This window comes from Molossus molossus, unplaced genomic scaffold, assembly GCF_014108415.1.
Source record: "Molossus molossus isolate mMolMol1 unplaced genomic scaffold, mMolMol1.p scaffold_m16_p_8, whole genome shotgun sequence".
NCBI classification, from domain to species: Eukaryota; Metazoa; Chordata; class Mammalia; order Chiroptera; family Molossidae; genus Molossus; species Molossus molossus.
This window is the reverse complement of record NW_023425402.1, coordinates 64,827,674-64,850,554: the sequence shown is the minus strand read 5'-3', so window position 1 is coordinate 64,850,554 and position 22,881 is coordinate 64,827,674. Positions and strand designations below refer to the sequence as shown.

General features: G+C 34.9%; 1 protein-coding gene across 7 annotated transcripts in view; it reads left to right on the top strand.

The window, feature by feature from the left end:
• Positions 1-22,881, top strand: part of ORC3 (origin recognition complex subunit 3) — a 60,223-nt gene that overhangs the window by 1,809 nt on the left and 35,533 nt on the right. For 5 of the 7 annotated variants that reach the window (XR_004957841.1, XM_036249342.1, XM_036249341.1 and 2 more), the window contains exons 2-11: positions 1,658-1,712; positions 5,146-5,243; positions 6,587-6,731; positions 9,398-9,502; positions 10,476-10,621; positions 12,099-12,229; positions 13,828-13,987; positions 15,385-15,498; positions 19,680-19,813; positions 20,810-20,873. Coding sequence is in view for 6 of the 7 variants with exons in the window: in XM_036249342.1 (XP_036105235.1) it covers positions 1,658-1,712; positions 5,146-5,243; positions 6,587-6,731; positions 9,398-9,502; positions 10,476-10,621; positions 12,099-12,229; positions 13,828-13,987; positions 15,385-15,498; positions 19,680-19,813; positions 20,810-20,873 (1,152 nt within the window). In the remaining variant the exon portion in view is untranslated. Of the gene's footprint in view, positions 1-66; positions 83-1,657; positions 1,713-5,145; positions 5,244-6,586; positions 6,732-9,397; positions 9,503-10,475; positions 10,622-12,098; positions 12,230-13,827; positions 13,988-15,384; positions 15,499-19,679; positions 19,814-20,809; positions 20,874-22,881 lie in introns of those variants that run through there. The other 2 variants (XM_036249346.1, XM_036249345.1) reach the window with 2 other exon arrangements.

Here is a 22,881-nt window from a genome sequence, read left to right as displayed (position 1 = left end):
TTGTTGTTGTTTTCAGGAAAGCACTCATTGCATTATAACAGAAATGCTTGTGTTGAGATGACTATGAGGGGGCCTTACATAAGTAAGAATCTTTAAAGACTATTTTCCAAATTCATGGAACAGCCAGCTTTTTTTCCCTAACTATCTAAACTTCCCTTTTCTTGTTATATTTTCTTGCTGTCTGCTCTCCTCCTAGACTTCTTCCTCCATCTCATATACCATCCCTTGATCAGGAGTTCAAAGTGGCTAACCATATTACTACCACTGCCATACATTAGGATTCATTCTTGGCACTCTTTGTATCTCAGTCCTTCAAAGCTCCTTTTCCTTTAGTGAATTACAGATGAATATAGAAAGGAGGTAATGACAAGCTTGTCATGGTAACACACGATTTTTCTAAATATGTATATTGTGTTTTGAATAGTTCCACTAGTTGCAGAAAAAAAGAGTATAAGGCATAGCTCCCACTTTGGATCCTGTAATCCAGATTATACTTGCATTGCTCTTTAGCACTATACTGAGATGACTTTTTCTAGATATATTTTTTCTTTCATTTTACATAGAAATGGCAATCTTAAGAAGCTACCCATGATGTGTGGCTTTAGGATTGGTAAAATAAACATATAACCAGTAGCTTGGGGGCTGTAAATCACTAATCAAATAATAACATGGAACTAAATGTTGCTAAAAAGTTGCCAGGAATATTACTTGACAAGCTTTCATTCTGTATACTGACTGCCTAATATGTACATTAACATTATCCTAAAATTTGGGAAATAAATATGAACTAAATGCAGTCTGTGCTCTGAAGGTGCTCACAAACTACTTAGCGAGACAGACCCTAAATAACTGTGATACAGAGTAAATGTGATTAAAAATAAAGATATTCAAGTACTGTGAGATCTTAGGGGAAGAGATAATTCTAACTAGAGTGGATGAGTTTGAGTTTATGTGTAATGCATAAATGAATAAGAGTTGATCAGATGAAGAAAGGTAAAGCAGTAATAGCCCACATTATCTATTTCCCGCCAAGATTCTAGGTAGTTGGAGTTTAATTAAATAACAGATACTTCTGCCCAACTGGTGTCGCCCAATGATTAAGTGTTGACCCATACACCAGGAGGCACATGCCCAGGTTGTCGGCCAAATCCCCAGTGGGGAGCATGCAGGAGGCGGCCAGTCGATGTTCTCTCATCGATGTTTCCATCTCTCCGTCTCCCTTCCTCTTTCTCTAAAATCAATAAAGAAAAAAACAACAACAAAACAAACACTTTTCTTGAGATGTGAGAGCGTCACTATTTTATATTTTTTTAATCTTCATTTTAATGTATATTATTAATGGTTTTCTCTAAGTTTTATAAAAATGGAAACGATTTGCCTTTAAATATTATCAGCATTTATTTTCTTTGTCTACTTCTTGGATCAAGTTTCAATTAGCATAATCAAAGATGCACATCACATGGGAAAAAGGAGAAAGAAATGGATAGTCATTGTATTTAAGAATTTTCCTTCTGTAACTCAGATAGAAAAGAGATGATTTCTTAGCACTTAAAAGAAACACCTTTTAAAAAAACCCTGATTATCAATAAAATACTTGGTTAATAGATTTATCTGCTCTGTGGCTACTTTGACTATGCTTTATTTTTTCTTTTTATAGGGCTGCTTTGTGTTTAAGCCAGACTTCAAGAAGAGAAAGATCTCTGTGCCAATAGGTAAAATGTTTTAATATCAAATTTGTTAGTTTTCCTCCCCTAATTGAATTTAGTACTTCTTTTGTCTAAAAGTGGCTTGCTTGCAATGGTGACATAGCAATTATCTTCTGAGGCATAGGTCAGAGGGATAAGGGTACATCCCAGGATTGTAATCTAAAAGGGAATACAAATATTTCTTCAAAAGGCAAATTGGAAAGTAAATTTCCTTCAAAGGATATGTCACCATTCTTAAAAGAGATTGTTTTAAAACTCTCAGTGGTTTCCTGGAGTAAACTAGGGGGAATTGACTGCAAAAGAGATTTTTTTGGAGTGAGGAAAATGTTCCCTAGATTTGAGGGGGTGATCACGTGAGTGCATACTTTTGTTAGGACATATCAAATGGGGATACTGAGACATAAAGAACTTTCTCAGTGATATTGGTAATAAGTGGCAGAGCTGGGATTTGAACCCAAGCTGTCTGATTATTGAATCCATGGTCTATTCATTACTTAATACTACTGCCTCTCAAAATATGAGGTGAGTTTTTGCTTAGAACTTTTTTGTATTGAATTTCGGCTATAATTTATTGAGATTTGTTTAAAGTTTTTAGTATTAGTAAACCTAATGTGTACAGTTATATAATATGAACTTCGAAGTACCTTAGGTTTTTTTCCATTGTGCTGATCTGAGACCAACAGATACTGTTATAGTGTGAAAATCTTAGAAGAATTGACCCTAATTTTAAGACAGGTGGAGCAGAAATGAGGAAAGCATATTCATATTTTAGCACTTGCCTTCAGTGGCTTCAGTTCTTGAAACAAGATTGCCTAAATAAGTAGGAAGATACTCTGCATTGTGCCTACCATTCTGTGTGTGTGTGGCGGGGGACTGTGAATAGGAGCAGGAGGGAACCTGTCAGCAGTGAGAGCTAATATTCATTTTGTAGCTCCTTTCAGCGCTTATTTTTTACCTACTTGATCGATAAATGAGAGAAGTCATGGTAACAGGTTAAAGTGTCCTACTGCTCTTGTTTTCCAGTTTCTGACAGCTTTTTGTTAGGTATTTTGATGCAGCATTATTCAGCATATAAAAAGTTTATGTCTTGATTTGCGTCTTTAACATTTTATATGATTTTACTCATTTACAAAGATGACTAGTTGTGTTCTGTTTAAGGCTACTTTGTTATTTTGCTTTGTCTCTTAGTAATAGTATATCCTTGCTTTTTTTGTTTGTATTTTTATACTATAACCTCATCTATTATTTTACCATATGATGACTTCATTATATTCTAAACCTTTTTTTTTTTTTTTTAATCCTCACCCGAGGATATTTTTCCATTTTTTGTACAGATAGAGTGGGAGGGAGAGAGAGGAAGGGAGAGAGAGTGAGAAACATCGACGTGAAGGGACACATCGAGTGGCTGCCACCCGCACGACCAACCAGGGCCGGGGACAAACTGCAACGTGCCCTTAGCGGGAACCGAACCCTGGTCTCTCCGGACCGCAGGCCGACGCTCTAACCGCTGAGCCAAACTGGCCAGGGCTATTCTAAACCTTTTGATAAAATTTTTAAATTTCAATATTTGCCCCAAACTGAATCAACTATGATTAGGAGGAAAATTCCTTAAGGTGAAAGAGAATTTCTATTCCAAACTCTCAGTTAACATTAAAATTTGATGGTGGAATACTGGCAGCATTTCAGTGAAGTCAGGAACAAAATGTGTACTTTCACAGTTATGTAATATAATGAAAGTTCTAGCTGTTACAATAAAATACCATAACTAAATAGGATTTATGAAGGAAAGTAGGTAACTATAGGAATGTTAAGTATTATTTAAAAGAAGAGACTTGTAGTGAATTTTTTTTTTTTTTTATCCTCACCTGAACAATTTTTTGTTCAGATAGAGCGGGAGGAAGAGAGAGAGAGAAACATTGACGTGAAAGGTACACATCGAGTGGCTGCCATCCTCACGACCCAATCAGGGCCGGGGACAAACTGCAACCGAAGTACATGCTCTTAGCGGGAACCGAACCTAGGTCTCTCTGGACTGTAGGCTGACGCTCTAACCACTGAGCCAAACCGGCCAGGGTGTGAATTTTAACATATTAAAAAAATATCATTTCTCCCCAAATCAATCTACAGATTTTCTTTTATCCAATCAAAATACCAGTGTAATTATTTTTGAGAAATGACAAAATTAGTTTAAAAGAATGGCTTAAAATTTTTTGAAAAAGAGTGATGTTTTGTGGTGATGGGAGGAAGACTCAACCTAGTCAGTATTAGAATGAACTACAGCTCTGGCTGGTTTGGCTCAGCAGTTAGAGTGTCAGCCCATAGACCAAAGGGTCTTGGGTTTGTGTCCCAGTTAAGGGCACAAACCTGGGTTGCAGATTTGATACCTGGCCCTGGTTAGGGCACCTGCCTCATGTGGGAGGCAGCCAATTGATGTGTCTCTCTCACATCGATGTTTCTCTCTCTCTCTTCCTCCCTCCTTTCCACTCTAAAAATCAATGGAAAATTATGCTTGAGTGAGGATTAAAATAAAAAGAATGAATTCAAAGCTGCTGTAATTAAAACAGTTCAGGACTGGTATGGTTGAATTCAGTAGAACAAAAGAAAAAGTTCAAAAATAGTTTCAAGTGTATTTATAAGTTTTTGGATGATAAGGACTTCCCAAATCAATGAAAGAAAGGAATGTTTTTCAAACTGAAGGTTTTTATGTATAACCCAAGTGTGAGTCTTGAAATCAATTTATTGGGTCATGAGAGTTTTAAAAAACAGAATAGAAAACATTTGGTATTACATGGTAAGTGTTATCTTGTGAGACTTTCATTTTTGTTTCTGTTATATATGTGTCTGTTGGATTATAACGTAAGATGTATTCCCTAATGTGGATCATGGTTTTAAAAGTTTGAAAAACACTGCAACAAATGGTATTTTGATAAGTGGCCAACCATTTGCAGGAAAACATTCCAAAAGTGTATAAAATAATACAGACAGAATAAATAAAAGTCTGGGTTAAAACTGTATCAGTTGAACAAATGAACAAGGATAGTAATAGTAAGAATCATTTGAAAAAGGAAAGCTCAAAGGAAATATATGAAGCACAGTTTACAGGGCCTTAGATTAAAAGCAAATAATGTAGCTATATTAACTGTATATATTTAAATCAAAACCATTAAATGAAAACTTAGAAATTCAGAAGTAAATGATAGAAAAACATTCTAAAAAATATTTAAGCTTATAGATACAGTAATTATAGTAAGAATTGAAGATATATAAATAAAACTAAGTATAAAAGATACTGAATGTTACCTATCTCCAAATAAATATATGCATATTTGATACATGTAAAAAAATTCGACTTCATCACTTACTGTGTGACTTTGTACAGAGATTTTCTAACTTTTATTACATAAAAAAGACATTAACTTATTTCTTTCGGTGTTTTCAGAAGAGTATTTTAATAAAGGGAAAAATGAATCTGAAGACAGTAAGCTTCGATTTGAAACTTATCAGTTGATTTGGCAGCAGATGAAATCTGAAACTGAGGTGAATACTTTTTTTAATGACATTTCTCAAATACTGTACATCTCATATTTGTTGCTTGTCATCTTTTTTCCCACCGATTTACAAGAGAATTAATGAAATATTGGTAATGTTAATTAAGCACAATCTGTATATCCTAAAAAAAAAACCCCAAACCCTCATGTTCCAAGTATTAAGCATAGCTTCAGGTATGTTGATCATGATAGTTGCTAAGGCAAGGGGCTCTTTTCTTATCCTCACAGCTTTGAAGTGCTGGCACTCTTCAAATTATCCATTTAGTGACACAAGTAAGAAATCAAACTTTCTAAACCACTTCTCTCTCTCATCCTCATATCCAGTTGCCATATACTTTATATTTCAGCTCTGAAAAAATTCTCATTATAGCAAATTTGTTGTTAGGGCCAACATCTTGAGTGGATTTGTTTTGTTTGACCAACACAAATGCCTTTGAGACGGTTATGTACTTTTCAGTTTATTACTGCTTCCTACCATACTTTATTGCTTTACACCTAATCGCTTTGTCCATTCATGTATTCCATGTGACCCTTGAAAGTATTTGAGGTTGTGGTTTCCAATTTCGGTCCTCTTCATTTCTTAAAAGAAAAATTTTTTTTTCTTTATTGATTTTAGAGAGAGAAAGGGAGAGGGAGAGGGAGAGAGAGAGAGAGAAACATCAAGGAGAGAGAACAATGATTGGCCGCCTCCTGCATACCCCCCACTGGGGATTGGGCCCACATGTGCCTTGACCAGGAATCGAACTGGCGACCTCTGGTGCATGGGTCGATGCTCAACCACTGAGCCACAGCCCTACCATCTGTCATGTTCTTTATGCTTAGCTATATTTGTGGTTCCTTTGATGTTTGGTGTTTTCTTCTTTCCATGCCTCCTTTACCACCCATTCCTTCAAACTTGATTTTACCTACCGTTATCTCCACCATCACCTGCTCTAATGCTTTGGCTTGGATATATCACCTCAGCTTAAGATAGATAGTCCTACTCTTTATTCCTGTATTATCATAGCACTCTATCTACACAACATATTTTTATTTTAAGTGTTGTTGCTCAGTTTCTTTACTTTTTTAGGGTAGAGACTACTTTCATTTGTAAGGTGATTAGTCAGTGTTTGTTGAATGAATAAATGAGATTCTTTAATGAGGGGATCCAATGCAATAATCACTGGAGATTTAAGGAAAAAACATTTTTTATTTCATCATGATTATATTTCATTATGCTTATAATTTACATGTAATCTTTGGAATTGAATTCACGACAGTTTTCTTTCCCAAATTTAAAGACATCAGATTATTGCTAGTAATAATCCATAACGTTTTATGTGTTCTGTGTAGCAACTGCAAGAGGAATTAAATAAAAATCTGTTTGACAATCTAATCAAATTTCTGCAAAAGACTCATTCTGGATTCCAGAAGAATTCAAAAGACTGGGGCTATCAAATAAAACTCAGAGAAATTCCAACTGCTGCTCTTATTCTAGGTATGTACATGTTTGTTTGTTTTTTTAATTGTGGTTCTGTTTTAGAGAATAGTGGGAAATAACTTGTTCTAGTAAACCTGTTTTCTCTCTCTTATTTACAGAATTAAACCAATTACACTTTGTTGGGCATACTTTCATAATCAATAAAAGTTCCTTGTACGGCATTGGCCAGTTTGGCTCAGCGGTTAGAGCGTTGGCCTGCAGTCCCGAGAGACCCGGGTTTGGTTCCCTCTGAGGGCATGTGCCTCAGTTGCAGTTTGTCCCCAGCCCTGGTTGGTCGTGCGGGTGGCGGCCACTCGATGTGTCCCTTTCACGTCGATGTTTCTCTCTCTCTCTTTCCCTTCCACTCTGTCTGAACAATAAAATGGAAAAATGTCCTCAGGTGAGGATTAAAAAAAAAAGTTCCTTATACAGATCAGACATCTGTAAATTAGAAGAACTTTATTTGGTTAGCTAATACACACCTCAACTTTTTGTCTGAAAAAAATGAAGAGGAAATATATTTGTGTTACTCTCTTCTCCCTTAGTTATTTTATGAAAATATATGAGATTTGAATTCGGTACTAAAGAAACCAGCAGTATGTTAATAGATTTGATTTTTATGCCTTTTTATCATATTTTCAGTATTTCCTTGTTCATGATTTTTCAATCTTGGATTGTTTCATAATATTGTCTTAATAGTAATTGTTTAAAAGGTATTTTTTGTTGTTAATTCTCACCCGAGGATCTTTTTCAATTTATCTTCCGATAGAGTGGTGGGGGGTGGGTGGAGAAACATTGATGTGTGAGAGAGACACATCGACTGGTTGCCTCCCACACGACCAGGGCCGGGGACCAAACCGCAGCTGAGGTACGTGTCATTGACCAGAATCGAACCTGCGACTTTTTGGTCTGTGGATCGATGCTCTAACCGCCGAGCCAAACAGGTCAGGGCTAACAGGTATTTTTGATGATTTATGTATAAATTACTTTCAGACTCCAGGTTGTAAATTTATTAGTTACTTACATTTCCATCATTAACATTCCATATTAACCAAATACCTGGATTGCAGGTAATGGAAAAAAATTTTTTGAAATATTAGCAAAGTTTTTTCATTCCTCTTGAAAAGAAAGTTGAATTTGTTTGGGTTTCTAATATACTATTAATTGCACTTTCAATTTGATATTTATTCAGAGTTTGTTATACTAGTAAATTAAAATTTTCACTAATAGGTCTGGGGTAGGGCCTGAAGCTCTGCATTTCTAATAGGCCTCCAGCTGATGCCCATACTACTGATCCCTGGACCACTCTGAGTAATAAGACTTTGTGGAATGATTTTGATAATGGTATGGATTTAGCTTTTCAGTGCAATCTGCCACTTAATTTCAAAACCTCTTCCATCATGGATGAGAAACTGAGGCCTAGTGATGGCTCGCTTGTACTGTTGGGTGCTTTCTTTCTCTATTTGCCATGTTACGGTGAGTGGAGTGGAGTGGGAGAAATGCAATCAAGAGGGATGGCCTGGTAGATTGTTGTAAGAGCAATGTGTAAATCCCTTTTCTGCTTACTGCCAAAAGGAGAAAAGAAACTAATGGATTCATGTGTTTCAAAGTTAGTGGTTTGAGGAGGACATTTTTCTAAAGACGCTGATTATCTTATTTCCAGTAGACAAGTCCAAGTCCATAACAGTGTGAAATAGCTTATAGTCAGTCAGACAAGATAAGCCAGTGTTTTACTAAACTCCTAAATTTGTTCAGAGATGTGGTATCACAATCATAAACCATAATGCATGCTAGGAATATTATTTTGATACTTTAAAAAAAAAAATCTGTTCTGAAAGATACTTAAATACAATTGCATGTTTTCTGTTTTCTAAAGTAGTGGGGAAATTTCCACTCAATTCCAATAACTACATGCAGAGCACTGAAATTCTGATTGGTGGAAATGAGAATCAGGTTTTAGTAAATACCTAAAGGACATAAAATTATAATTTGTTTTTTGGCTTTTTCCTCAGAAATCAATTTAGTGTATGCTTTACCTATTATGTTTACTACTGTGATCATGAATAATACACTGATTAGATTATCCTACATTGTTAAGTGAGGGTCATAGTAAGGCTGGAATCCATAGTCCCTATTTTTTAATAATTATTTTAAAGAGCTCTTGGTGAATGTGACAAAGAAATGAAATTATTCCTAAGAGTTTAAAAATTTTTTTTTCTTTATTGATTTAGAGAAAGAGGAAGGGAGAGGGAGAGAGAGAAACATCAATGAGAGAGAACATTGGCCGCCTCCTGCATGCCTACCACCGGGGATTTGGCCTGCAACCTGGGCATGTGTCCTGACTGGGAATCGAACCAGCAACCTCTTGGTGCATGGGTCAATGCTCAACCACTGAACCACACTGACCAGACCCTAAGATGTTTTTAAAGGTCAACTATACATCCCCAGTAATTTTTAAGAAATTGTCCTAAATACCTTTCTTAACAAATAAGTATAGTGTATGCCTTTAGATATCTGTTATTACTGGAAATCTCTTAATTTATGCAGTGTATTGTTTGGTTTCTGTTACTAATCATGCTGTAAAAATATTTGTACTTAGCAATTAACTTGACATGTTAAGTAGCTTTTGTTGTTATTAAATTATAATAAAAATAGTGATGTAATATTCATGTATAATTCCATAGGTGTGAATGTAACAGATCATGATTTAACATTCAGAAGTTTAACGGAAGCCCTTCAGAATAATGTCACTCCATACGTAGTTTCATTGCAAGCTAGAGACTGTCCAGGTAAAGTATAAATGCATTAATAACCTTGGTGAGATGTTACAGATCTCTTCGGTCTTTCTCCATCTCTCTCAGTGTGTGTATCTCTCTCTCTCTCTCAAGCTTTCTTCATCCCTTTTTATTTGTGGGAAGAATATGGTGCTACATTTTGGCAGGGTGAAGTTCGGTGCTTCCCAGAATAATCTTGACTTGTTGGAGTCTTTGACACTTTATTCCAGCCCTGCCCCTGTCATATCAGTTTCACTGCCAGTAATAGTCCAGGCATTTTAAGTTGGAATGTTTGGGACAGGGAGCTGAGAATTGAAGAATCAGGAGTTTTTTTTTCAGCCTAACAGAGAATAGACTACATAGGCTTATATTTAGAGCCTCAAATAATCTTATTGTTCACTTTGAAAGGCCACCATTGGTAAAAATAGTCCATTGCAAGAGCTTTTGAGTATTTGAAGCCATTGAATAAATCATAAGGGATGTGGAGAGTAATAGAGTAAAATGTGTTTAGATTTGGGCTGATGTGCTTATGTACTTTATATTACTTTTATATTCATAAACTGTTTGGAATTAAGTAAAACCCTTAGGACATCTTTAAAAATGACTTTAAAGAAGATTTGTAATCAATAAAATAACTTATGTAAATAACACTTTTGGTCTTTTTCAGGGTCCTTAAAAACCATTTGCTGTCCAGAAGTAATTTAAATATATATTATTCCTAATATAATTAAAAGTTTTCATATTTATACATTTGTTTAGGTAACACTTTTATTATAGACAATACACAAAAACTTTGGCCTAGTGTTAGTCTCAATGAAATTTAAATATTAAGGAGATGATACTAATGAACATTAATAGTCAATATGTTAAATATTGTGTTAATGTTAAGTATAGAAAAACATTCTACTCAAATAGTGCAATCTACTGATCAAGAAATTTCAGTTGTTTTAGATTTGTTTTAAGGGGAAATAAACTTTATTACCTGCAGATATGAAGCATTTTTTGCAAAAGCTGTTCTCACAGTTGGTGGACTGCTGTATAGATGTGGAATCCAAAGAGGAAGGAAAAGACATCCAGAAAAAGACACATTATTCAATGGATTCTCTTTCTAGTTGGTATATGAATGTCACACAGGTAAATGTAAACTGACAATTTTCTCCTAGGAATTTGGCATGTGACTGAAGAGACCTGGAATTATATTAAGCATAGTACTGTTTTGTTCTAATAAGAATACTTTAATTTAATAATAGCTACTTGCTTTTTCCTAAGGCTACTAGAATTTAAAAGTACTCTTTTATTAAGTATGTAGCCTACTTCCTGGTAAAAGTTAGGTTCCTACAAGGCTATTTTATTTGTGGGAGAATGTCATCTAGTGACAAAAACAGCATCTGGAATTGGTTCTACTGCAGATTTTATCTGTAACAAAGGGTATAATGTTAATATATTATCTCATAGGTTCCTCAGTATTTGTTTTTGGCAATGGAACTATGCTGTCAGTATCTATTGTCAACTTGGATGAGAAACGTCCATATGTATATTTTTTTAAGAATCTAATTTGTTTCATGTTTAGAATTATTGGAGAGTAAATGCTCTGTAAGGAAAGTATATTCAATAAACAGATAAATAAAAAGAAGTTTCATTCTACCAAGTTAGTCTCTGGTGAAAATGAATAACCTAGGTGATTCATGGGTAACTGTACCATAAAACCACAGCCTTAGTTTATGATGCTGTGTAGCCATAGTATGGGAAAAAACACTGCACATCAAAAAAATAACATTTTTTGATGAATATATTTGCTGAAGTCACCATAAATGAAGTTTCCTTTTGCAATATGTAGGTATTAAACTGGGTCTAATTCTTACTGTAATATCTTAATTTGATCCAGAATAGATTTTTTTTAATCTTCACCTGAGGATATGTTTTACTGGTTTGAGAGAGGGAAGGAAGGGGGGCGGTGAGAGAAAAACATCAAACAGCTGCCTCCTGTAGCCCCAACTGGGGATCAAACCTGAAACCTAGGCATGTGCCCTGACTGGAAATTGAACCTGTAACCTTTTGGTGCCTGGGATGATGCTCTAACCAACTGAGCCATACCAGCCGGGGCCAGAATTTTAGATTTTGTAGAAATCAAATGCTACATGCAATTTAAAAGATTGGGATTGGACTAGATGATATTTAGGATGCTTTTCAACTTGAAATTTCAGAGTAGCAGAGCAGTGTTATTCATTATGCTTTTTAATTAAAAATAATTAAATAGTTCTCACCTGAAAGCAAAGCAAAGTATGACATTCTACCAACAGAAAAATCAATTTTGTAGGCAATGTTCTCTTCTCCCTAAGCTTTTTTGTTATTTTTTCAAATAGCAGAAAATATAAATATTTCATATCAGTTATAGATTTTATTGAACCTTTTTCTTCTTGGTTATTATTCCCATGTCAGACAGAAAGATTCTGCTAATAACAGTTGGAATGAGTTTCTGTTTATCATGTGGGAGAAATGAAAAACAAACAACAGCTATTGTGAAATGTAAAGGGAGATAGATCTACATGTATAGCACTGTTTGGTTGGTAAAGCTTACTTTTAACTCCTTCTTTCCACAATGTCTTAAAAGAAGACAGACCCAGGAAAGCCAGGGAAAAAGAGGACTTCTAGCCAATGTCAACCTCCTCCTGTTGTGCTTATTTTAAAGGATCTGGAAAGCTTCACCACAAAAGTACTCCAAGACTTCATAATTATCAGCAGGTAGATGATGCATCATCTGTTTTTCATGCAGAATTTCTTTTATTAAGAAAACATACAGTGTTTAACTTAGCAATTTAATCTTTATTTTAATACTAAATGAATGAAAACCAGGATGATTTCAAATTCCTTATAATTGAATGTTCAAAGATCTCCTATCAGATTTTCATTTGCTTTTTGACCAAAGAATGAGAATCAAAAGATAAAAGTTAGCCAATTTTAAATTACCATGATAAGGCAGTATAGAAATAGTTTCTGTCACCATGGTTGTCTCTTACTTGTCCATTAAATGTATAAACTACTGCAAATTGCGGTATTTTTGTCAGGTCTTATTTTCTGTTACCTATCCACGGTAGAAGTTTTGAGTTAACTTGGCTGTTTGAGTTAGTGCTACTGAGTAATAATGTTTTCTAAATAATATTATTTTATACAATATTCTAGTGAGAATCGGCTTCCATGATCTCATTAGATCTTTAAGGCAATCCTGTGAGGCTCAGAATTGAAATAGCTAACAATTTTAAAATCCAAAAACATGCATTACCCATGGCACATTTTTTAAAATATAATTTATTTTGTCTTTTATATATTAACATGCTTAATAGTTATGGCTACATTTGCTTTAAATTTATATTGTGTTATAATTTAGTAATTTAATTATTTCTATTTTGATAGTGTCTTTTTTTTCCTCCACTGAAACTAAGATTTCTAGATCCTAAGACTTTTCTTAATGCTACAACTGAACTGCTTAACATGCTGGAAAAATGCATAGTACAGACTAGTGACAGAAAACTCAAACTTGTGATTACTTTTACCATCAAAAGTAAGGAAAAAGCACTTAAAACAGTAGCAGAGTCCAGGCAGTTTACTCCTAGGAAGGTAGAACTGCATACAGCTAGAATATGAAAAGCAATAACGAACAGGAGGGAGCAAGCAAAATCATTAGCCATGATACACAGGACTGACCTGCAGTAGCTCTCAAAGAGAATACTGTTTTACTCTAGAATTAATTTGTGTTCCTATTGGTAATGCTAAAATCAATCATGTTCAATAAGTTTGAGTTATGAATGGGAGGAAAGGATGTAACATTTTTTAGTAATGTCCATTAAAACTGTGTCTTATGTGTTTTTTAATTCTTATCTATTATGGCTGGGTGTCTATTAGAAATGTCCATAAATAGAATAAATTACTTTGAAAGTTAGTTAACTTTCATGTCACTGAACTCTTAAAGGATAGACTGGATAACTAATGTGAGGAAGACTAGGTAGGACTCAAATTTTGGGTGAGAGATTTAATTGAATGGTATCTAACACTTGAATTGTGTAACTATAGAGGAAGGCACTTGATCTCTCTGTACCTCTGTGTTCTCATTGGTAAAATGAGAGGAACCATTAATAGATTGATTTCAGAGCTAGAATGTCTGGGAAATAATTATTTCTATTATTTAACAGAGGAAAGTGGCCTGGCAAATTTGAGTATCTAGAATGATACTTTTTACCAGTGTCTTATAAAGTAGACATAAAAGTAAAGACCTTATTTTGATATTTGATGTATTGAAATATATTTGCTAAAGAAATTCCACTTTTGTATTTTTTGTAAACTAGTCAACATCTACATGAATTTCCACTAATACTCATTTTTGGAATTGCCACGTCTCCTGTTATCATCCATCGGTTGCTTCCTCATGCAGTATCTTCTCTTTTGTGTATAGAAATATTCCAGTCATTGTCCTGCAAGCAGCACCTGACTACGGTATTTGACAAGGTAAAAATTTACCAGTGAAATAGAATGAAAAGAAAACTGCTAAGAATAGATTATAAATATAAATATTAAGTTTCTGCACCTCTTCAGAGTATGATATTGAACATATTCCTTCACATATTTTCAGATTTTTATTTAATGACTTTGTAGTGGTATAGATTGCCTCTTGAGTTAAAATATAAACTTTATGAAAAGAATGATATAAATCTACAGCTATCAGTCAATTAGTTATTACTCAATGGAAAATTGTTGGTTTTTAAAATAATTTTTTACAGAATTTAATGACTTCTTGGTGACAAGAAGTTTTGACTGTTAATTTAATATGAAATGATTTGAAGTTTTAGTGGACTCTTCCCTGTCATGCCTCTCTGGTCCGCGGGCCAGCGCTCTAACCGCTGAGCAAGACTGGCTAGGGCCTGTTTTATGTTTTTTAAATAGACATGTTTATTTTGGGTTTCTCATTTAACAGTACATAATGTGTTCTGTTTATTAATGTGTATCAGTAGGGATGAAAAAGAAATTGCATAACAAGAATTGCCAAAGCTTGCAGCTTCTTCAGTGGCTTGTGGTGGGAGAAAGGGGGTTATATTGTTGATAGGCAGTATTTTTTAAAATTAGTAATTGGATGGAGGATGATGGACATCTTTGATTCTGAACATGTAATGTGAATATTCTTTCTTAATCCTCACCCGAGGATTTTTTTCCATTTATTTTCAGACAGAGAGGGAGGGAGGAAGGGAGGGGGATAGAGAGAGAGAAAGAGAAAAACATAGATTGGTTTCCTCCTGCACGACCCCGACCAGGACTGGGAACTGAACTGCAACCGAGGTATGTGCCCTTGTCCGGCATCAAACTTGAGACTCTTCAGTCCATGGACCGATGCTCTAACTGCTGTGCCAAACTGTCCAGGGCTGAATATTCTCTTTTTGTTGTTATTACAGTTGTGTAAATTTAATTTAAAATTTTAGTTGGCCCTGGCCGGTTTGGCTCAGTGGTTAGAGCGTCGGCCTGCGGTCTGGAGAGACCCGGGTTCGGTTCCTGCTAGGGGCGCGTGCCTCGGTTGCGGTTTGTCCCCGGCCCTGGTTGGTTGTGTGGGTGGCAGCCACTCGATGTGTTCCTTTCACATCGATGTTTCTCCCTCTCTCTCTCTCCCTCCCACTCTACCTGAACAAAAGGTGGAAAAATGTCCTCGGGTGAGGATAAAAAAATAAAATAAAATAAATAAAATAAAATTTTAGTTGATGTTTAATCTAAAAAAAAAATCCTAGCTATTGTTATAGCTTTCATTGTTACTATGTCATAGTCTTTCTTTGCCTCATTATTTATACTTGATATTTGTGAAGAGTAGAGATTAACAAGTAGTGTCCCCTGCCCCCCAACCCCCTGTTTATCTCTTTCAGCTACTTCTTACAACTCAGTTTCCCTTTAAACTAAGTGAAAAAGTGTTACAGATTCTGACCAACATCTTTCTGTGTTATGATTTCTCAATTCAGAACTTTATAAAAGGACTTCAGGTAAGAAGACACTAATGGGTTTGAAAATTCACAAGCTGATTCTAAATAATTTGCATGTTAGTATGATATTTAAAGCATTTTAAATGGCAAAATCGAGAATAAGTAAATTCAAGTTATATTATTCTAGGTTCCTACCATTGCTTTTTTATCTTGTAGCAAAAATATAGGGAATACATTAATTGGATATCAAAATGGAAAAAGACCTCCTTCCATTCCAGTGATTCTTAACTATGTTGGGGAGTGAGGAGGGGAAAGAGACCTTATTCAAGAATCTGATGAAAGCTTATGGACTTTCCACCTAGAAAATGTTATATATAAGGGATCAACAAACTTTTTTTGTAAAGGACCCCATATTAAATAGTTTTGGCTTTGCATGCTACATATGGTGTCTGTTACCTATTCTTTGTTTACTTCTTTTTAAAAAATAACCCTTTAAAGATATAAAAAACATTCCTCGGCCATATAAAAATGGGCTGTGTGTCATAGCTTGCTGTCCCCTGCACATACTTGTGTGTCTTCATTTATATTTGTTCTTATATACTGGGAATGCATTTTCACTAAGGTTTCATGAATTGCCAAAAAAAAATTCACAACCCTAGCTTCATAACATCTGTTCTAAACTAAAAACCGACCTCATTCTTCAGTTGTTTAAAACTTAATAATATTCCCCTCTCTTGGCAACTATCTAAAATACCTTAGCAAAGTGTAATCATTGTGAACACATGCCAGTTGTCAATTTGATTAAAACCTATATATTAGTAACTTCAGTACAAAAGTACTACAATATAATACTTCATGTTTATATAGTGCCTAGATGATTTAAATTATTTTCCATACTCTTTCTCCATATAAAGCACTGCAGTAGTCTGTTATGGCTAATATATGTCTTTTTTTTTTTTCAATTTAGATTTTTTTAAAAAGTATTTTAAAGCAAGAAAATATTTACCTTAGCAGTATGTGATATTAAATGATATTAAGCTTTAATGACTTCTAATTTACTTCTTATTCATTTCAGTTTATTCATTTATTTACTCATAAGTATTTATCAAGAGCCTATTAAAATCTAAACACTACTGGAGGTACAGAGAACAAAGAAATGTCTGCCTTCAAATTTCTCATTACCTAATGAAAGATTCAGAAGAGTAAACATGCATTTACAGTTCTGAATCAATGCCATGAAAGAAACATTCCTGGAGATTCTATAGGAGAACAGAAATGTATCCTAAGGAAGAAGAGCTAGCCAGGTCAGAACTGGAAGAGCATCCCAGGCAGAGGAAACAATAGAAAGAGAGAGACCTAGCAGAGGGCTACTGCAGTAATCTAGACAAGATATGACAAGGGCTAAACTAAGGTAGGAATAGTGGGACTAGCAAGGAGGAAACAAATTTGAGGATGAGCTAGAATCAACAGAATCTGGTGACTAAATGGATGATAGGCTGTGTAAGAGGAGCGTAAGTGACAGATACAAAGGTTCTAGTTTGGCAGATGGATTGGAATTTTGTACACTTAATTAACATGAAGTGTACATGTTAATATAAAAATCAAAGCCAGTTTGTTAGAAAAGGATGAGTTTCTTTTTGAGTAAATTAATTTAGGGTATGTTGGATATAAAGATTTGGCACTGAAGATAAAGATCCGGACTAGAAATATTTAGGATTTATCATTAAAAGGTGGTAGTTGAAGTCATGTAATGAGGATGAGGCATCAAGCAGAGGAGTGAGGAAAGCACTAAGGGTAGAACCCTAAGGCAAGCTGATATGTAAGATGAGCAATAGAAAAGGAGACTAAAAACTAAAAGGAAAGCGAATAATAATAATAATAATAATAATAATAATAATAGGAAAGCCAATAGAGTATCACTGAAGTCAAGGGAAGAAAGAGCTTTATGAAATATAAACTGTAGTCTCAAATACATTGAAAAAGTGAGTGAAGAAAAGGACATTAACCAATTTTCTTAATCTCTCTGGGTGTCAGTTTTCTCATCTGTAAAATAAGGGGAATCTGATTGGATGATTTTATGGGTTTCTGATAATTTACTAAGCGCCTTCTTTCTGCTAAGCACTTTACTAAGCATTTTCTTTGTTTCTTTAATATGTATTATCATCCTCAGTTTTGCACATGAAAAAACAGGCTTATGTAGCTTGGCCAAGGTCACAAAGCTAATAAGAGGTAGAACATTTAGACCCCGTTTGTTGAGTTTTCCTTATCATCAGTGGGAAATATATGTAAGTCCTGGTTTCTGTAGGAGTTACAATAGGGCATATGATCATTCTGTGTGTCCTTCCCTCATTAGATGGATATATTAACTAACTTGTTAATTGACCCAGATTTTGAGAATGCACTTGGACAAAATAGTTAACTGATACTGGGTTCTTATCCCATTTATAGCTCTATAACTCATGTGACTTGCTCCCATTCCTCCTCCCCAGGAAGTTCCTTATCATCTTTGATTTTTATTTTTCTCATGTTTAAGAAGTATTATTAACATTAGAGTAAATATTATCACATTAATGAAATTGAAAAATATAAATAAGAAACAAAATTATTGCCCTGGCCAGTTTTGCTCAGTGGTTAGAGCGTCAGCCTGCGGTCCAGAGAGACCTGGGTTCGGTTCCCACTAAGGGCGCGTGCCTCGGTTGCAGTTTGTCCCCGGCCCTGGTTGGTCGTGTGGGTGGCAGCCACTTGATGTGTCCCTTTCACGTCAGTGTTTCTCTCTCTCTCTCTCTCTCTCTCTCTCTGTTCCTCTCTCTCCCTCCCACTCTACCTTAACAAAAAATGGAAAAATGTCCTCAGGTGAGGATAAAAAAAAAAGAAACAAGATTATGTTAATATGCGCAAAAATATTTTAGGACTTGGCATGAATAGTTTCTTTCTAATTTGTACTTGTTTTTTCTTTAGGCTGGCACTTTGCCTTACAGCCTTATAGTTCCTCCAGAATGGACTATTTTGGAGGCTTTCCTCTAGCCTTGGATATCTGGTCCTTAGCTCTGTAGGCTCCGAAATTCATCATCAGTTTACCCAGGAAGGACCAAGCTCAAATACCTTAAGAGTGATATGTGAACTAGCATGTTAATTTATTAATTTGTGTTGGGGAATGCTGTTTTCAAGTGATCATAATGTGTTTTGTCTGCTGTGTGGGGAACTGTCTCTCCAGTAATTAAGGTATCTGGAAAAACCAAACTGGTCATGAGAAGGTTACTTAGAGTCAAAGTTTTTAATATTTAGAGAGTCTTACATGATATATCTTACCAGTTATGGTAGAATCTAGAATACCAGTTATGGTAGAAAGGAAAATCATTCTCCTTTACACTGTGAGGACTACAGAATTAGTTACTAGAATACTTGTATCTATCAGATACTGTACTATGCTTTCCTTCATGAAATAAAAGTGAATTTAAAAAGATATTTTTTTTTAGCCATCCTTGTTTTTTATTCTTCTTCTTTTTAATTTTCACCCGAGGATATTTTTCTATTGATTTTCAGGTAGAGTGGGAGACAGGGAGGGAGGGGGAAAAAGAGAGAGAGAGCGAAACATTGATGTGAGAGAGACACATTGACCAGTTGCCTCCCGCACAACCCCAATCAGGTCTGGGGATCAAATGAAAACCAAGGTATGTGCCCTTGACCAGAATCAAACTTGAAACTCCCTGGTTCAAGGGCTGACACTCTAACCACTGAACCAAACTGACCAGGGCTCATTATTCTTTTTAACAGTAGGCAAAGCTTTGGCTGTTGTAACATTTTTATGTATTTAGCAGCCCAATTTTGACACTGATTTTAGATTGGTATTTTTTTATGAGTTTTGGGGCATCAATTGGAACCTTAGGTCACACCCTAGTCTCATCCTCACCACATTCACTATTCTGTTATTGTAAAAGTTGCATCTGCACATAGCTAATTTATTCATTTATATCGGTTTCTTTTAGTTTATATTTCAGAGATTACAATATTCTGACCTTATCCACAAAATGGGAGCCTTAAAAATATTAAAGGTATATAGCCATTTATGTACTGTTTGCAGTGTTATTGTGACATTAAGTATATTAGTGTCATAAATACTACTTCTGTTTAAAAAAAAAAAAAAAGCCTTAAAATTGAGCAGACAAAAATCGAGCAGATATAGGGCAAAAGATTTACTGCCAAAATGAAGCAATTATATTTAATCTTTACATGTTTTTCAGCTTTCTCTATTAGAGCATTTCTATTCCCAGCCCCTCAGTGTTCTGTGCTGTAATCTCCCAGAAGCTAAGAGAAGAATAAATTTTTTATCAGATAATCAATGTGAAAACATCCGACGTCTTCCATCATTTAGGAGGTAAAAAAAGAAATACATATTTAACATATCTTATGACAGAGTTTGAGGCAAAGTAAGGGATCTCAAATCCAGTTATTTTTGAAGAAAAAGGAAAAATAACCTTTTAATTTTTTAGAGCAGATTAAAACCTTATATATATCTATATATAGATATAGATATAGATTTTTTTTTTTAAGAGAGAGAGGAAGGGAGATAGGGAGGAGAGAGATATGAGAGAGAACTATCCATCAAATGCTTCCTGCATGCCCCCTACTAGGGATTGAGCCCTCAACCCGCATGTGTGCCTTGACTTGGAATCGAACCAGCGACCTCTTGGTGCATGGATCGACACTCAGCCAACTGAACCACACAAGCCAGGGCCAAGTCCTTCTGTTTTTTTTGTTTTTTTTTTTTTTTTTATCATCCTCACCCGAGGACATTTTTCCATTCTTTGTTCAGGTAGAGTGGGAGGGAGAGAGAGGAACAGAGAGAGAGAGAAACATTGATGTGAAAGGGACACATCGAGTGGTCGCCACCCGCACAACCAACCAGGGCCGGGGACAAACTGCAACCGAGGTACGTGCCCTTAGTGGGAACCGAACCCGGGTCTCTCCGGACCGCAGGCCGATGCTCTAACCACTGAGCCAAACCGGCCAGGGCTAGTCCTTCTGTTTTTAATTGTGAGATTTCTGTATTAGATTTGAAAACTTGGCATAAAGAAAAATATTTTTACAAGGGGACATAATTTACAGCTTCTCTAGAGTTACTTTTTATAAATACCATTTCCTGTTTCTGGAGTTTCTGGTCTTTGTTTATGATTAGACCCCTAGACTGTGAACTATGTTTGACTTAAGGAATTAAAAATCACCATTAAACCGTGACTGTCATCTTGAATTTATTTTTGAGAAGAAATGTGATGACCAATCTAGGTACTGTAGTTCTTTTTCCCCATGTGCTGTTCAAATATTTAGAATGTTTAATTTTCTCTTTTTGTGTATGATACGGTAAATATTTTAGGTACGTGGAAAAGCAAGCTGCAGAAAAACAAGTTGCTCTATTGACCAATGAGAAATTTTTGAAGGTAGGAGTGTGGATGTATTTGTTTCAGTCTTTTGTTATTGCTGTCAATTCATACCAGAGGATATTTTTTCCATTGATTTTTAGAGAGAGTGGAAGGAAGGGAGGGGGAGAGAGAGAGAAAGAAATATCTGTGTGAGAGAGATGCATTGATTGGTGGCCTCCTGCGGGGATCAAACCTGCAACCCAGGTACGTGCCCTTGACCAAGAATTAAACCCAGATCCTTTAGTGTGAAGTCCTGTGTTCTAAACACTGACCCATGCTAGCCAGGGCTTTGTTTCAGTTTTATTCTCCTTGTTTTCTTTATGAAAAAGAATATGCACATAATATTTATTGCATTAATTATATAAAACATACCTGTATATCCTAATATGCTTTATAGAATGAAATAGTAGGTCTTGATAATCATATATGAAAGTGACTATTAAAGATGACACAAAACCTCATCTAGGAGATAAGACTTTTTTTTATTGAAGATAAACTAGAACATTAGGTTTTATTATTAACTAGAACATTAGGTTTCTTCTGTTGTCTATTTTGAAAACACTTTTAGATCTCAGTTTTCTTTCCACATGGCAGTTTTGGGATCCACAGGCAGTTTCATTTTAATGTCCTTTTAAAGACTGTCATAAATAAAAGCACATAGAAGCCATGTAACTTAGGGACCCGCTACTAAGTGGGTATTGATTTGATAAAATGTTGTTATATAATGATAATATAATGCCAGGAAAGAAGTAACGAGCTTAAAATATTATAAATTAGCCATATGATATAGGGCATTTCAAAAGAAGGAGTTTATTTTTTTCTTTCTTGAATAAATAATACTAGGACATGGAATATAATTCAAAAAGAATATACAGTGAAAAGATTTCTTCCCACCTTTATCCTCCATCTGCCTTCTTTCCCTCCCTGGATATGCCAGTGTTACTAGTTTTTTATATAGCATTCTAGAGATATTCTCCACATACACAAATAATTATATATATATTATGGGGGTTTTCTCTCCTGTCTTACAGAAATAAATATACTATAACACTATTCTGCACCTTGTTTTGTTTTGCACTTAATCTTGGAAGTCATTCCATATCAGTACAAGAAAGTGGCATAGTATTTTATTGAATGAATGTACTTCATTTTATTTAACAAGTCTCTTACTGGTGGACAATCAGAAATGCATAATTATTTTTATATTCCTTATGCCTTTTGTAGGAAAAAGTTGTTATAAAATTAAGACTGAAGTTAAGCCCTGGTGCTATGTATGAGTTTTGCTATTACATAAGATTTTCAAATTTTGAGTAAAAGAATTGTTAGTTCCTAGAAGGCATGTGTTCTGTATAGTTCTAAATACTAATTTATTACCTCCTATTTGTAAAGTCTTAAAAAATATTAGGAATGGCTTTTTTTCTGAGACACAGTTGACATACAACATTACAATGGAGAATGGCTTTTATTAAACATAATTTTTAATGCAGAATCCACACTGGGCCTTAATATAAAATCACTTCTAGATTGAGTTTAATAATCGCTTTAATCTCCGCAACCTTTTCAGAGCAATATAGGAAGTCCTCAAACCCTAATGCGGGTTATTTTGGTAGAGAGGAAATTTAAGAACCACTGGAAAAGGATGTGTGCATGTTTACTGAAGTCTTTTAAGATTAGATAGATTAGCTCTCTGCTGAGTGAGCTAGTTGCCAAGTGCATTTCCTGCTAGAACTTTCTGTCGAGAGTATATTTTCAGAAGCCAGCAAATATATTTTTAAAGAGTACCTTTAACCATTGAGTTGACAAAGGGAGAGTCTGTCTAGGCTAGTCTCTTGTAGAAATTTATCTCTGCTTTTTAGTAACTTTTTGTGTATTTTCTAAGCATTTATTTTTACTGTACTTGTTCTCATTACACTTATCAGCCTGTTTATTATCTTTGCTGTATTCATTTTAGGATTTTATGTTTTGTCATTTAAAGGCATATTTTCTTGAGACTTATGTCGTGAGGAATATGAAGGAGCACAAGGAT